The sequence below is a fragment of the Gorilla gorilla genome, chromosome X (genome assembly GCF_029281585.2).
Source record: "Gorilla gorilla gorilla isolate KB3781 chromosome X, NHGRI_mGorGor1-v2.1_pri, whole genome shotgun sequence".
NCBI lineage: Eukaryota > Metazoa > Chordata > Mammalia > Primates > Hominidae > Gorilla > Gorilla gorilla.
The window spans coordinates 143,820,339-143,838,022 of NC_073247.2; the positions used below are offsets into that span (position 1 = coordinate 143,820,339).

Here is a 17,684-nt window from a genome sequence, read left to right on the forward strand (position 1 = left end):
TCCAAATTCAACATAAAATCAACACAAGCAAGAGAAACAAAATCATGTACCTTTCAAATGGCAAGCTCTTCAGCCTCCCTTTTCTCCCATATTCCAAAAGTTGCCTTTGGGTTCGTCCACTATCATAAGGAACAATAAAAATCCTTAGTTCTAGCCATAAACCAATAGGCTACTAAAACTTGAAAGCCTCGTTTATTGTTGAAATCAAAAGACTAGATGAATGACATATGTCATGAATCTTTGACCATCACAATGATAATACCACTTATTCAAGGACCAGGCAGAGAACAACCTCAACTACTCAGAACGCAGGTAATTTTTAAAGGCCTCTGAACAGGGTTACATAACAGCTAAAAATTGTGGGCTTTAAAAATAATATACCTGGTCTGGGCACGGTGGCTCACACCTTAATCCCCGCCCTTTGGGAGGCTGAGGCAGGAGGATGACTCGAGCCCAGGAGTTTGAGACCAGCCTGGGCAACATAGTGAGACCTCATCTCTACAAAAATAATAAAAATTACCCGGGCATGGTAGTGCATGCCTGTAGTCCCTACCACTTGGGAGGCTGAGGTGGGAGGATTGCTTGAGCCCGGGAGGCAAGGCTGCAGTGAGCGGAGATCATGTCACTGCACTCCAGCCTGGGCAACACAGCGAGACCCTGTCTCAAATAATAATAACAATATATTTCCCTTTAAAGGCTTTTCCTCTACCTCCAAATCAGAGTCAACTGACTGATTTTCCATACTACTTTCAATGAGTTTACTTATCTGGTTTCCCAGTCCACAGCAGAAGAAAAGCAGCTAAATGAACAGTAGAAGAGGATTGTTCTAGTTAGGCATACACTAGCAAAGAAAGTCAGATCACAGCCGGGAGAAACATAAAAATCAAAAATCACAAGAATTAGCCAGGCACCATGGCTCACACCTGTAATTCGAGCACTTTGGGAGGCCAAGGCTGGTGGATTACAAGGTCAGGGGTTCAAGACCAGCCTGGCCAAGATGGTGAAACCCCGTCTCTACCAAAAATACAAAAATTAGCCGGGTGTGGTGGCCCGCGCCTGTAATTCCAGCTACTTGGGAGGCTAAGGCAGAGAATTGCTTGAACATGGGAGGCGGAGATTGCAGTGAGCCGAAATCGCGCCACTGCACTCCAGCCTGGGTGACAGAGCAAGACTCCATCTCAAAACAAAACAAAACAAAACAAACAACAACAACAACAACAAACCACAAGAATAATAAAGTCTAAAGAGTCTGGACCATTTATCACCTAAGTACAGGGCCTTGACATGCATCCCCTGCCCTGAGGCCATTATTGCACTACAGCTGCCTGCAAAAGATCATATGTAATGTTTATAATAACTCAGGTCATTAAGAAAGGGGCAAAATATGCTCAGTATCATCTATTTAAGAAGGCAGGGATTCGTAGAATACAGACTGGAAAGATTCAATCAGAAATATGTAAGTTTTAACAGATCTTAATTTTTACTGGGGTAGGATATCAATCACTCTTTGAAAAAAAATCCTGTCTGGGGAAGCTTTTAATCAGAATTTTGTACCTAGCTAAAAGTTTTGAAAACTTCCTCCAATGGATTCCTAGGCTGACGTATTCAAGTAAAGACAAGATCTTTTTTTTAAAATTTTATTATTATTATACTTTAAGTTTTAGGGTACAGGTGCACAATGTGCAGGTTTGTTACATATGTATACATGTACCATGTTGGTGTGCTGTAATCATTAACTCGAAAGACAAGATCTTAACCCAACCTTGCTTCGATTCCTCCAAAGTGTGACCTGTAGTGAGGATTGTCTAGTGGCATATTGTTCAACCTTCTAAATCTCTTATCCCCTCCAGTGCTTTCTCATGCTAGCTTTTACAACCCAAAGGATGCTGTTGAGCTTTTTCTTTCCATGGTTTGCATATAAGTTAAATATAGGAGAAACAATGGGTTTATAGAACATGTATTCTCAAACTGCACACATCCGCCCATCCTTGCTGAGACTCTGATCCTACCCCTTAGGTAAGGTGCCCCCCTCTTCCTCCCTCCTAGTTAGAAAACATTGACTTAATGTGTCATACAGAGAATGAGCAGGAAAGGGTGCAATCTTTGATGTGATTGAAATGGATTCTTTGTTGCTTCTAGAATGTGAACTCCTCCTAAGCCTCCTGTGTTATTGAAAAAAAGCAGTGTGAGCAGTTTGCCTATGTGCATTGTTTAATTACCTATAGCGGAAACTGGAACCCTTGCTGCAGAGTAGGGTTTTGGGCTTTGATTTGGGCTCTTCCGAAAGCCTGAAGAAAGCATGGTATTCCACACAAGTCTTCCAGAAAGCCTTGCAGGCATCTCGGCTGGCCATGGTGAACTCCAAGGTATCCTTGCACAACACCTGTATAAACCAATTTCCATCAAGTAAAACATCCTTCAAGAATATCAAAGACCTTCAAATCCCAATGCCTTCCAAACTATTGCTCCGTTGGCCCATGCAGCTTCTGATTTTCCACTTGGCTCCCTGTAGGTTTCACACCTACTGAAACCTAATGATTGGCAACCTTGCGAGGAATAGACAGGGCCACTGCTCACAAACAGAGCCTTCTCTAAGAAGCAAATACTGCTTTGCACACTCCCCTCACCTTAAATACCTTTTTTACTCACTCTTCTCTGCCAGAAACATTTTTATGAAGTAAATTAGATTAAAATCATGTCAAAGGGCATCTTTTCAAGGTGAGGAGAAGTTATAAATGACCAACAGGAAACAGGAGGGAGGAGAAGATTTCCTTATAGATGGAAGGGTTTATAAGATGATTACATGTACATAAGTCTGTTGTTTTCTTGAGACAAGGTGTCACTCTGTTGCCCAGGCTGAAGTGCAGTGGCATGATCATCACTCACTATAACCTCGAAGTCCTGGGCTCAAGCAGTCTTCCTGACTCAGCTTCCTGAATAGCTAGAACTACAGGCATGTGCCACCATACCTGCTTAATTTCTTGGTAGTTTTTTTTGTTGAGATGGGATCTTGCTATGTTGCCCAGGTTGGTCTCAAACTCCTGGACTCAAGTGATCCTTCCACCTCAACCTCTTAAAGCACTGGGATTATGAATGCGAGCCACTACACTCAGTCCATGAGTCTTTTTAGTGTAACAGTTAGAAACACTTTTTCCTCTATAGGTTGTCTTGTACAATGCTCTATATTGCTCATCTAGCATATTCTAATCTTGGCTTTCCAGACCTAAAGTTCGAGTTTTCCCCATCTCCTGACACTATATGTACCCCTCACATGGCATGTTTGCAGCCCTGTTTTCAGCAGCCCCATCAACCCACTGCACTGACCCCACTTCTCTCATTCCTTTCCAGGTTCCTGCATGTAGCCTCTGGGGCTCTCCATGAGCTTCACACTAAGTCCAGTTTCTTGAACTGCTCAATGAACACTTTTCTATAAGGTCAAGATGCAGAGAATAAAATCCAAACTGCTGGATCTTCAGTAGGTCAAAAATTAGTTGATACACACTTTTTATTTTCTTTATGGTCATAAGAAAATTCCTTTCTAGACTAAGTGGCTCATGCCTGGTAATGTCAGCACTTTGGGAGGCCAGAGTAAGAGGATCATTTGAGGCCAGGAGTTTCAGACCAGCCTGGGCAACATAGTGAGACCTTGTCTCTACAAAATATGATTTAAAAATTAGCGAAGTGTGGTGGCACATGCCTGTAGTCCTAGCTATTCAAAAGGCTGAGGCGGTAGGATCACTTGAGCCCAGGACGTTGAGGCTGCTCTGAGCTACATGTCACCACTCCACTTCAGTGTGGGCAACAGTGTGACCCTATCTCTAGAATAAAAAAAGAAGAAGATCATTTCTAGCACCTTTGTCTCACCCTTTACTATGCAACCTTGCCCAATAACTGTTTATTTTGCTTACGTGTATACCTGACTCCCACATCCTGCTTGTTTTTGGCATATACTAGGTGTTCAATAATTTTTGCTTAAGGAAAGTAATTGAAGATACTTTATAAAATGGAACAGATAACATCAAATGAATGTGTTCTTAGTCCTAGATCTGGTCACTCCCATTTGACTTATCAAATCCCTAAAACACAGTTTCCAGGGAGACTTGCCTTTCAGCCGAGCTGCCCCATTTTCCTATTACTTTGTTAACTCTAAACTGCCAATCAGATTTCTTAGTGTTTTGCCTTTAGTAAAAAATGATTAAAACTCTGGTTGATTTCTTCAAAGGCAAAAGAAAAGACACACCATCACTCAGGGCCAGCCGGCTTTTACAATTTACATTCAAACGATTTGCAGAAACAACCAAAAAAAAATTCCCAGTGAACAGAAAGTAAACGAATTTATTAGAAAGCTACTTACCAAGATATTGGCATGAAGTTTGATGAGAAAATGCTTTCTCTTAAAACTCAACTTGTGGATTTTAGCCCAGTTAAAAGTATTGATCTTTGTATTTCCCTACAATGAAAAATGTGGCAGATTTCAGAATGTATTAACAAGAGTTGGCTTGTAAGACAGTGCAAACCTGATAGAAAATGCACTTAATGAGAGGGACCGCCCTTGACCCATCTCTTGCACAGATTGATCCTGCTGCACTGGGTAGGAGCTGTGGTCAAACAAGGCATTTCAGGTGGGATACGAGGATGCTCTGGAATGCAAGCAAGAAGGGGTATGCCTAGGGAAGTTTTCTGGCCAGCATAGGGAGATCACAAGAGGAAAGGATTACTACAATAGCTTTTCTAATCTCGCCCCTTTCCCATGTTTCCCGATTCATCTGCTAAAAACAATGTCCTCTTTCTCCTGACACCCCAATAGCTCAAACACCTTCAATAGCTCCTCACTGCCCACATCACATCATGGCCATATCTTGCTGCCTCATCTATATTGAATATATAACCTTTGTTCCCACTAATTCCAAAACACCCTTTCATCTAACTCTATACCTCTCTCCTGCAGTCTCCTCATTTTCCTTGCCCACAATGCCTTCCACATAGTCAAGGCTTCTTGCCAGCTCTGACAGACCCTTCTCTAGGCTATTCTGTTTAATTACTGCAGCCTATACCCATTTCCAACTCCTCTAAACTCCCTTGGCTTTCCTGGTCGGCCCAACCAGCTTTGCTTTTTTGCTTATTTGTTGTTTGTTCAACAGGTAATCTATTCGCGTGGTCTGAAAATCAGAGGTATACAAAAAGATATATGTAGAAAGAAGTCTCACTCCCACCACTGTCACCCCTATTTCTGTCCCCATCTATCCATTCCCTACAGTTAACTATGTTTATTAGTTTGTCATGTATACTTTTCATGCAACTACAAGTAAATATGATTGACCATTTCCCTTTCTGGCTGGTGATAATACTGAGGGGTGAGATCACCTTGGGAAAGGACACCCAAGTTTGAGCCAAGATAACCACCCCTCACTAAAGCTGAAGGGCTTGAAAGGAAAGAGATTTTACCCGTAACACCAGTACTCCCATGTGAGCAACAGCCAGGTGAATCTGCATCCCTTCACCATCACTGGCGGGGTGAGGCCTGATGCCATACATATCCAGCTTCCTTGCTATGTCCAGTAGCAGAATGTCAGATTCAGCTGGGCTCCTGCCACTGAAAGGGGAAAGAATTTATGAGCCTAATAAATGCCTCAAGAATGACATTTCCACCCTGAGAGCTCCATGAGGATCTCAGCGTTTCATGGAGCCTGTAACTTCTCAGGTTTAAGGGCTTGCTCTTAAGAGTCTGTCCCCAATTTTAGTGTTCTCTACTGGGGGAAGCAGGTGCCAGCTGAAAGTACTTACATGTGCTTCTGATGAAAGTGCATGATCTTGCCCTCTAAACAGTCTTGGTTTGGTAAGTACCGAGTTTGTGCCAGATGCTTCCTATCTGTTTCTTCATGAAAGTCTCCAAGTTCTGCTGCATGACAGGAAAAAGACATTTTTCACATTACCTTTGAGGAACTTAGCAATGGAGCATCCAGCATACCCTTGTCCTCCATCAAACAGCCCTTTCTTTGCAGCCAATGCAGTCCAAAGCCTCCAACCCCATGCTTTATGTATATTTATGTTTCTATAGAGGTGTGTGTGTTTGGGGGGGCAATTGGCTCTTTTTCAATTTGGAAGCATTTCAGCCTTAGTATAGGAAGTCACAGACCAAGTATAGATCTTAAGGGCTCCAAGATCACAGTTGAATATTTTGTTAGACTCTTCTTCTACCATATTGTATATATGATTTCTCTTACTTTCAATCAGCCACTGGTATAGGTGGAACTATGTCCCCACCCTCTGCCAAGTTCATATGTTGGAGTCCTAATTCCAGTAGCAGAGAATGTGACTATATTTGGAGATAGAGCTTTTAGGAGGTGATTGAGGTGAAATGACTCCATTAAGGCAAGCCTTAAACCAATCTGACTGGTATCCTTATAAGAAGAAGAAATTTGGACACACACAGAGACACCAGGGATGTGAGTACACAGAAAAAAAGACCAAGTGATAACACAACAAGAAGGCAGCCATCTGCTAGCCAAGGAGAAAGGCCTCAGAAAAAAAAAAAACCTGCTGACAGCTTATCTTGGACACGAAGCCTCCAGAATTGTGGAACATACATTTCTGGCATTTAAGCCATTCAGTCTCTGGTATTTTGTTATGGCAGCCCTAGCAAACTAATACAGCCATCCAACCCCACTCCATCCTGATCATATATTATCAAGAAAGAGGAATATAAATGCCAATGACATTGCAAGCCAATTCATCACTCTGTACATTGGGAGTCCAGTAAATCCCCAGCTATCTGAAATCCCCAATACATGAATCATTCTGAAAATCATTCTGGCTTTTCCAAATAGCTAGCAGTTTATCTGTGATCATAATTTGCTCTTTTCTAGATGCCTCCAGTTTATTTTTATGAAATATCTATGACAGCACTATGTCTACAAAGGCATTTAGGACTATGTGCCCTTAACCTTAATTGCCTCAGATTGTTTTGATTTTTGGATTCTTTTTTCTTCTTTATAATTTGTATGCCTTTTTCCTCTCTGTCAGATTTATATGAATCACTTCCTGGTCACTGACTTCCCCTGAAGTCAAACTTTAGAATACTTGGTTCTAAAGTGAGACTTCTAATCTAACATAAAATGAGAAAGCAAATATCCAAACCTGTTAGCATTCTATATACTGTAAAAGTAAATAGTCTCTCCATGGAATCCTATGGTGCTCTTCTATTGGATAAGATACATGGACAATAGGATACCTATTTTGAGTGCTGGAGGGCTGTTTTTTTTCTCTTCTTTCTTGGTTTTCCATTTGTGTTTTAGACAGGTGGGTGTATATCTGTATTTCAAAAATCACAATATAACGAAAATCTCCATATAATAAACATTTTTTAAAAGACCAAAGAAATGGCTCATTCATTGATTAATTTTTTTTACCAATACTGATAAATGTACAAATCACATTGAAACCCAATAAGGCTCTGATGGTATCACTGACTAATTCTATCAAATATTCAAAGAAGAAATAAATACCAATTCTTCACAAACTCTCCCAGAAAATAGAGGAGTAGATACTTAGCAACATATTCTATGAGGTCAATATTACCCTGATACCAAAACGGGACAAAAACATCATAAGAAATGAAGACTACAGGTCAACATTCCTCATGAATACAGAGGCAAAAATTCTGAACAAAACACTAGTAACCTGAATTCAGCAGCATATGAAAAGGATTATACACAATGAGTTGAATTTATCTCAGGATTGCAAGGTCAGTTTGACATATGAAAACCAATGACTATAATACACTATGATAATAGAATAAAGGACAAAAAAAAAAAACCCCACACATTATCTTCTCAAGAGATGGAGAAAAAGCATTGCACAAAGTCTAATACCCACTCACAATCAACAAAACAAAACAAAACAAAACACTTAACAAACAAGGAATATACCAAATGGTGAGAAACTAAATGCTTTCACTTAAGATCAGAAATCAGGTAAAGATATCAAGCGCCTGCCACATCTATTCAACATTGTACTGATGGTTCTAGTCAGTGCAGTCAGGCAAGAAGAAGAAACATAAAGAATTTGCCCTGAAAAGAAGGTGGTAGAACTGTCTTTACTTGCACTCAACATGATCCTGCATGTAGAAAATCCCAAGGCTGAGCGTGGTGGCTCACACCTGTAATCCTAGCACTCAGGGAGGCCAAGGCAGGAGGATTGCTTGAGCCCAGGAGTTCGAGACCAGCTTGGGCAACATGGCAAGACCCCATCTCTACCAAAAAATGTAAAAATTAGCTGGGTGTGGTGGCACATGCCTGTGGTCCCAGGTCCCAGCTACTTTGGAGGCTGAGGTGGGAGCATTGCTTGAGCCCAGGAATTCAAGGCTACAGTGAGCCATGGCTGTGCCACTGCACTCCAGGTTGGGTGAATGAGTGAGGCCCTGTCTCAAAAAAAAAGGAAAAAAAGGAAAGAAAAAAAATCCCAAGGAACCTATGAAAAACTACTAGAACTAGTAAATGAGTTCAGCAAGGTAGCATGATAGAAGATCAATATAGAGAAAGCAATTGTATTTATATATACTAGCAATGAATAATCTAAAAATGATATTTTAAAAAGTTCCATTTACAATAGCATCAAAAAAGAATAAAATACTGAGGAATGAATTTAATAAAAGAAGTGTAAGGCTTACACACTGAAAAATACAAAATGCTGCCAAGAGAAATTTTTAAAAGATCTATATAAATGAAGAGATAGTTCATGTTCACAGACAAGAAGATTCAATATTGTTATGGTGGCAATTTTTCCAAAAAATAATCTATAAATTCAATGCAATCCCCATCAAAATCCCAGTAGGCTTTTAAAAATAGAAATTGACAAATGACCTTAAAATTTACATGGAAATGCACAGATCTCAGAATAACCAAACTATTTTGAAAAAGAACAAAGTTGGGCAATGTGTACACTTCCTTATTTCAAAGCTTACCTCAAACCTACAGTAATTAAGACAGTGTGGTAATGGCATAAGAAAAGAAATATAGATCAATGGAACATAAGTGAGAGTACAGAATTAACTCCTTACATTTATGGTCAATTGGTTTTTGACAAATGTGCCAAGACAATTCAATGAAGAAAAATAATATTCTTTTCAATAAATGTTGCTAGGACAAATGGACATCCACACACAAAAATATGAAGTTGGACCCCTACCTCACACTATACTCCATGCAAGCGTACAAAAAATTAGCTCAAAATGGATCATAGATCTAACTATAAGAGGTAAATTTATAAAAGTTCTAGGAGAAAATCTTTTTGACCTTAAGTTAGGCAAAGAGTTCTTAGATACAACACCGAAAGAATGATCCACTAAAACTACACAGAAAGTGAAATTCCATCAAATTTTAAAACTGTTGTACTTCAAAAGATATCCTTACAAAATGAAAAGACAAGCCACAGATTAGAAGAGAAAATTGCAAATTGTATATCTTACAAAGACTTTTAATCAGAATTTATAAAACCCTCTTAAAACTCAATAATAATATAAAAACTCATTTAAAAATGGGCAAAAGATTTGACTAGGCATTTTACCAAAGAAAACATTGGAATAAGCACATGAAACTGTGCTCAACATCATTAGTCATTAGGAAAATGCTAATTAAAATTGCAGTGAGATACTTCATACCCATTAGAATGGTCATAATCAAAAAGATATACAATACCAAGTGTTAGTGAAGGTATGAAGAAATCAAAAACCTTATACATTTCTAATGTTATTGTAGCAATTTGAATTGGCAGTTTCTGAAAATGTTCAATATAAATATATCATAAGACCTAGCAATTACACTCCTTGGAATGTACCCAAAAGAAATGAAGACTTGTATCCACAAGAACACTTGTGTGCCAATGCTTATAGCATTATTCATAATAGCTAAACTGGAAGAAAATCCAAATGTCCACGACCAGGTGAATAGATAAACAAAATGTGGCTGGGCGCAGTGGCTCACTCCTGTAATCCCAAGCACTTTGGGAGGCCGAAGTGGGTGGATCATGAGGTCAGGAGTTCGAGACCAGCCTGACCAACATGGTGAAACCCTGTCTCTACTAAAAATACAAAAATTAGCCGGGCGTGGTGGTGCCTGCCTGTAATCCCAGCTACTCAGGAGGCTGAGGCAGGAGAATTGCTTGAACCCGGGAGGCGGAGGCTGCAGTGAGCATCTCAAAAAAAAAAAAGTGGTAAATCCATAAATGGAATACTGATCAGCAAAAGAAAGGAACAAACTGTTGCAGCTCATGTTAGAGCATGCATTAATTTAAAAATCATTATTTTGAGTGAAAAAAGTCAGATGCAAAATACCCCATATTTTATCATTTCATTTACATGAAATGTTCAGGAAAGGCAAATCTACAGAAACAGAAAGCAAATTAGTGGTTGCTTGGGGCTGAGCGTGGGAACAGGGCGTGACTGCAAGTAGGGATGAGAGATGTCTTTTGGTGTGATGGAAATGTTTTAAAACTGGATTGCGGTAATGCTTGCACAACTCTGTAAATTTGCTAAAAATGATTGAGTTGTGCATTTAAAATGGGTGAATTTTATGATGTGTAAATTATACCTCAATAGAGCTGTTTTTTTAAATAAATCACATGCACAAACACACACACCCCAATTTTCCAGTTTATTAACCACAAATCGCACGTTGACCCTAAGAAAAACAAAAGCACATAAGACTGTGCTTTTTTTTCTCTCCATACAAGACTATAGCAACCTAAGAATACAACTATGACATATGAATGAGTAAATAGCTCCAGTAACAGAAAGTGACAAATGTTATAAGCACCTTCACTGTTACCACGCTGGTCCAAACTACCATGGTCTCTCTCTCCTGTAATATCCTTTTATCTAGTCTCCCCACTTCCACCATTTCCTCTTGAGGTCTGTTTTCACCACAGCAGCCAACAGGACCCCGTCAAAACCTAATTCAGATTATTTCACTCCTCTGCTTAAACTGCTTCGATGGCTTATCTGCTCATTTAGAGTTATGCTATAGGTCTTTCATATGCTTTTTTAAAAAAGAGATGGCCAGTCAGATGTGCACTCCTGGCCTCAAGCGATCCTCCCACCTCAGTCTCCCAAAGTGCTGGGATTACAGGCATGAACCAACACACCTGGCCCTTTAATATGCTTTTAAGGCCTTCATATTTATTCTCTTCCTCTCTTACTGAGCTCCAGCCAGCCATAAAAGCCTTTCTGATATTTCTTGAACACCCCAGGCATGCTCTCACCTCAGGCCCTTTGCACTGGATGCTCTCTTTGCCAGGATTCTCTTTCACATGATTTTGTTGCATAGCTTACCCTCCCACCTCCTTCAAGTCTTTGTTTAGCTGTCATCTTCCCAGTAAGCCTACCCTGTCCACCTTATTTAAATATTTATGCTGGCTGGGCACTGTGGCTTACGCGTGTAATCCCAGCACTTTGGGAAGCCAAAGCGGGAGGATCACTTGAGGCCAGGAGTTCAAGACCAGCCTGGCCAACATGGTGAAACCCTGTCTCTAACTAAAAATACAAAAAAAAAAAAAAAAAAGCCGGGTGTGGTGGCATGTGCCTGTAATCCCAGCTACTCGGGAGGTTGAGGCAGGAGAATCACTTGAACCTGGGAGGTGGAGGTTGCAGTGAGCTGAGATTGCCCCACTGCACTCCAGCTTGGCTGATAGCGTGAGACCCCATCTCAAAAAATAATATTTATGCCGATGTTAACTCTTGTCCATAAAAGAAGAAAAGAATAAAATTTTAAAAATATAAATATTCAGTATCTGCCCCCAGAATTCCTCCATCTCCCTCCTACGCTTCATTTTTCTCCATTGCTCTTATCACCGGCTACCATGCATTATATAATTTGTTTACTTATTTTGGTCATTGTCTGATTTTTCCCCGCTGCCAAAATGTGAGCTCCACAAGGGCAAGGATTTTTGTCTGTTTATTGCTGTGTTCCCAGTGCCTATAATAGTATCTGGCATGTGGTAGGTACATGATACAATTTTCTTGAATTAACGACCAAGAAGAGTTACTGAGGGAGTTCATAAAAGAGGGACACTTCATTTGAAATGTTCAGCTTGTGTTTGGGAGGGAGTGTCTGGCTAGAATAGAGAGGTGTGTAAGTGAAAACAAACGAGACGAGAAGGTTGGAATGTGGAGGTTCTTGAACGCTTAAAATATAGCGGGTATCCAACAAATATTAGATGAATGGAAAATTAGACAAATAAATGTGGAGGTTCTTGAACGCTTAAAATATAGCAGGTATCCAACAAATATTAGATGAATGGAAAATTAGACAAATAAATTGCACAACTAGAGCAATCTAGTTGTGTTCTGCATACTACGTTAGAGTTTAGTGAAATAGTCTCACTGCGATCAATTGCGAAGAACTACCTAGTTGGAACTTTAGCTTTTTTCCATGGAGAGTTTCTACTGACAGACAATATCCTCTAGAAAAGCTCAAGTGCTCTGTGCTATGCCTGAAACGGCCACTAGGGAATGCTCAAATCCATAAGGCAGAACTGTTAAGAATGAAATCGGGCTCCCCCGTCAGAGACTGCCTGGGAGCCCCAATCCTCTGACTGCTGCCTCAACAGGCAGCTAGTGGAGAAGGATGTCTTCTAGCACTGTTTCCTCTATCTGCTCTACCCTATGCTCCCACCCCAGTGCCCAGTGCCAAAGTACAATACTGGACATGACGGTTAGTGTCCTCGGCATTCAAGACCCTTCAAAATGATGCATTTTCCATCACCTCTTCTAAACAGGCCCTATGTTTGGGCTATACTGGGTCATTTTTCATCCTCTATATACGCCACTTCTTGTCTAACCACCATTTTTGTTTTCATGCTGTTTCCTTTACTGACAAGTACTTATCCAATTCCTATGTGTCCCTTTAAGGCCCAGCACAAAAGCCACCTTCTCCAACAGCCTTCCATGATTACCATTTCTCTTACTGCCCTCTGCCTTTCTGAGATCCTAGGGCTCTCATTGCTTGTCCCTGCCAGGAGTCACTTGGTAAAAACTTATTCAGACACCGTCCCTATCTAAGCACTGCATTCTGGGGCTCCCGGTGAAATTAGAAATCTGCCATTTCTGGACTATCAGAAAGGTAAGGTACAGAGGTAAAAAATGAACTTAAGATACAAAAAATGAAGTTATGATCCTGCAGGACTGGTAAGAAACAGCCTATTCTTTGGAGGCCTCTCTAGAAGAGAGAAAACGTCCAGCTGGCTTTAGAAGAGATACTATCTCCAGCTGCCTATACCCTGCCCTTGGGGCTGTAGCAGCAGCCTGGCCTGCCAGGCATCACCAGCTCCCTGGAAGGCCCCTGCTGTTCCCCAGACCACCTTCTACCTACCTTCGTTATGCAGCCTAGTCCAGCTACTTGTTGGTTGTTAGGATATGGGGAACGCTAATAGATGCCTGGGGCTTTTTTCCCTTTTAACCTCTCTCCACCTGCTGTACTCTGTACTTTGTTCTCTGAAATCATGATAAAGAGCAACAGGGAAATCACAACAAACGTGACAATGTGCTACAGAGAGCATGTATCAGAGAATTATCCTGGGGTAAGCAGAGGGAGTGGGGACCTGTCTGGCAAAGCCCATGCCCAGATTAGCCCAAACCAGCTCCTGGACAGCTTTCCCAGAGGCGGTAGGAGGGGAAGGCTGGACTGGGGTAGAAGAAAATCAGCATTGACATTTAATCCACAGAACCAAAGGCATTCTTGTCACTATTTTAAAGACAAGGAAACTCAGGCTCAGGCCATGCTGTTTCTCTCTATCTTATCCAGGCTTTCTCTCCCCTGTAAACCCTGACACAGTGATGGGCATGTGTGGGGAGCTCAGCTCCTGTGCTTGGTTCTCTACCTGGCTGATAGGTCCCAAAGCAGACAGACATTTGCTACTTACATTGTAAGATGTGAGATACCATCAACGCTGTACAGTTGTCACTGCATGGAAGCCTTCCTAGAGCCAAATCCTTCTTTATTTGAAGAGTAAAAAGATACCTGCAAAGAAATTGGGGAGAATCTCTTGAGAAAGAAACAGAAATAAGAAAGAAGCATTTTCCTTCTCCCAGATCCAAGATGATTCAAGAAAGGAATGGTGCCCCCAGTCAGTCAGATGCCTTTTTTGGGGTGGTGAGTAATGCATAGGCTTTGCTTCAGCCCCAAACCAGACCTGGACCACAACTCAGCTGATCGAACACTTTGGCAGGCCTCACAGCCATTAGGAATCACCCTGGCCAAATCCTCCTGCCAAATTGAGAAAGTTGGCCAATCATCCTCTGGTGGTTTCTGCCACGTAGCAAAGCCACATTCCCAGCTAGAGAGAATAGGAGATCAAGCAAGAATAAATGCACTCAGGACGCCAGTAGCATACTGTTTATAAAACGCTATCAAGTACCCACTACCATAACAACTTAGGAGGTTGGTGGAGCAAGAAATGATCACTCCAGTTTACAGTTATAGAAAGAGAGGGGCTAGGTGATTTTGACAAGGTCATATCACCCAAGGATAGTGAATCTGTGGCTCGAACTTAGGTCTGCCCCTGAATTCAGGCTGCCTCCTATCCAAAAGACTGTGTTTTAGAAATGAAGAACTTGGGGCCCTGCTTCTGCCTGTTATTCCCTTGGCCTGGACCATCTTCTCTGTATCACCAGTGCCCAACACATCATTTTACACAGTCAGTATAATTAATGTTTGCTGAAAAGAACTAAACCAAACTGCCCCTTTTCCCACCAAATGCTCATCAGGGACCTATGAAATGCAGCTTGGTATCTAGGGCTCTGCTAAACAGATAACATTTATCCCACACTTATGAAAAAGTCATTTTCAAAGGAGAATCAAATTTTGTAAAGAAATGTGCATAACGAAGACTACCTACCACTAATTACCTTCTTCCATGGTCCAAGATTGTTTCCAATGTTTTATTTATTTATTTATTTATTTATTTATTTATTTATTTATTTATTGAGATAGAGTCTCACTCTGTTACCCAGGCTAGAGTGCAGTGGTGCAGTCTCAGCTTACTGCAACCTCTGCCTCTGGGGTTCAAGCGATCCTCCTGCCTCAGCCTTCCTAGCAGCTGGGACTACAGGCATGCACCACCATGCCCAGCTAATTTTTGTACTTTTAGTAGATACGGGGTTTCACCATGTTGGCCAGGCTGGTCTTCAACTCCTGACCTCAGTTGATTGCCCCACCTTGGCCTCTCAAAGTGCTAGGATTACAGGTGTGAGCTACTGTGTCTGGCCCCAATATTTTGTTTTATAAATTAAAACACTGAGTACTATGGGCATTTCCCTATAAAAATGTGATTTTCTAAATAAAGGTCTATGTGTACTTTTTTTTAAACCAATTAAGCCTTGAAGGCAATGTGGTGAACCAAAATTAATCGCAAGTGATATGTGAAAATCTAGATTGAAAAAGCAAGTAAATTAGTAGGTGATTATTCAGTTTACAAAAGCATTCATCATTATAATCTTTCAAATTATGAGCTCTCCTTATACATTAGAAACGATTCAATTAGAAAAATTACATTTGCACACCATTCTTAGAAACCCACGTATTAGCCTAGACAAGGCATCCTTGTAGACTCAACTAAAGTTAAGTATTATTTAAATGGACCAATGGGAAACAAATAAATGAAGCCTAACCTTTGCCATTGCCTGTTTTCAAATATAGTTGTAAATGAGAATAATCAGCTTTAGTTGCTAAAGGAAAGGTGAATTTCGTTTTGCTCCTAGCATGAAAGAAAGGGAACTTCTTGTCATTTGACACGTTCCTTGCTGTTAAGAAGGCAGCTGCCTGCTACAAATACCAAATCCTTGCACTGAACAGCTGATGAATCATTTATCATCACATTGATTTTCCCATTCTTTTTTTTTTGGAGGTGGGGGGAGTTTATCTCCATCAAAATTGGTCACAATTTAAAACTCAACTGAAATGTGTTAGCAAATGCAAATACATATATATACCAAGGTATCAAGTTATTTGGGAAAGTGGCCTGTAGCTCACAAACGTGGAGAGAGAATTAGGAGAGAGAAAGACAGAAAGAGAGGCTTGTAAAAAGCGACTTTTGCAAAGGCCACTCAGAAAAGTCTTTATAAAAGGGGCAAAGATTGAACTGGCCATGAACTCTTTTGGGGGGAAGACATCAGGGAGAATAACTGGCAACCTTCTGTGATCTTGGACAAGTCATTTTAGCTCCCATGACCTAAACTAAGAGGGCTCGATTAGATTATCTCTCAGACCTCTTTCACGTATAAGAGTCTAAATCTAAGCCAGGTGTGGTGACTCATGCCTGTAATCCCAGCACTTTGGGAGGCCAAGGCGGAGAATCATCTGAGCTCAGGAGCTCAAGACCAGTCTGGGCAACATAGCAAAGTCCCATCTCTAAAAAAAAAAAAAAAAAAAAAAAAACCTTAAAAATTAGCCGGGCGTGGCGGCAAGTTCCTGTAGTCCTGGCGGGAAGCAGGGCACAAGGACTGAGGTGGGAGGGTTGCTTGAGCCAGGGAGGTTGCCACTGCACTTCAGCCCATCCAACCTGAGGCAGAGCAAGACCCTGTCTCAAAAAAAAAAAAAAAAAAAAAAAGTGTAAGTCTAGAAAGTAGAGTAAGGTTTTGAGGAATGTTTTGTTGACAACATATTTTTGCAGAAATAGGTTTACTTTGTAATTCTGAAGGACATTTTTTCATAAGTATTTATCATCATTACAGATTATTTTGTCTTCTGTGAGATACATTCACAACCCCCACAATTTCAATTTCCATGGAAATCGGCTGGTATTATACCTGTGCTGTTAAGCTGCCCTCTCTGACTGAAACACAGATTCATGAACGAGAGCACACTCATTGTTGTAGTAGTTAATGGCATAATCCCCAAGTGGATACCCAGGCTTGAACTTCTAGAACACACCTCTTTCTTCCTGTAGTCTCCACCCTTTGGATGATGAACACCTGGGGAACCAGCTAGGCCCATCCTCTCTCCAGATCCTCACCATCTCCCAGACAGTGACTTAAAGCCAAGTTTTGTGAGAACGGCCAGAAGCACTTGCCCCCAATAAATGGAGAATAATGATTCTTAAGTAACATCATGCAGAGACACACAGGTAATCACTATACCTTGTAAGTTCTTCCCGCAGATGTCCAGGGTCCACTGGGAAAAATTTCACCATAAATTTGAAAACAATCTCCTTAGGATCTTAAAACACAATATCTCCATAAGTTTTATTTAAATGTCCATCACAACAGTTATAGGTACACACACACACACACACACACACACACACACACACACCCCTCTCCTCTTCCGTCCCCTCCCCATCACTCCCTCCTACAGACTTCTGTGTTTCCATGTATCACATGTATAAAGTGTCACAATTTCTGGATTGTGTCTCTATGTATATAGCGATTGGGAAAGTTCTCCCACCCCTCTTTCTACCCTCTCTCCCTTCGAGTTTATTTGTATAAATGTGCCCCTTTGGGGCCTACTGTGTCCTCTCCTAAGTATCCCATTCAGAAAAATACAGCACTTGCTAGTTGGGATTCTGCATTCCTGACTGAGAGAAGGGCTCAACTTCAGCTGAGGCAGGTGTACATTACCGAGCCTAAGTATCTCATAAAGAGAATTCAAAGCACGATGGACTGATGCCTCTATCTATCTTATACATTAAGAAAA

The 17,684-nt window shown here is 40.9% G+C and overlaps 1 protein-coding gene across 1 annotated transcript in view; it reads right to left on the reverse strand.

Moving 5' to 3' along the window:
* FRMD7 (FERM domain containing 7) overlaps nucleotides 1–17,684 on the reverse strand; it is a 35,805-nt gene that overhangs the window by 3,193 nt on the left and 14,928 nt on the right. Inside the window, exons 5-11 of the mRNA XM_063702930.1 lie at nucleotides 17,129–17,207; nucleotides 13,915–14,012; nucleotides 5,785–5,899; nucleotides 5,446–5,593; nucleotides 4,355–4,450; nucleotides 2,220–2,383; nucleotides 51–119 (exon numbers count right to left, since the gene is read on the reverse strand). Of these exons, the coding sequence (XP_063559000.1) occupies nucleotides 51–119; nucleotides 2,220–2,383; nucleotides 4,355–4,450; nucleotides 5,446–5,593; nucleotides 5,785–5,899; nucleotides 13,915–14,012; nucleotides 17,129–17,207 (769 nt within the window). The remainder of the gene's footprint in view (nucleotides 1–50; nucleotides 120–2,219; nucleotides 2,384–4,354; nucleotides 4,451–5,445; nucleotides 5,594–5,784; nucleotides 5,900–13,914; nucleotides 14,013–17,128; nucleotides 17,208–17,684) is intronic.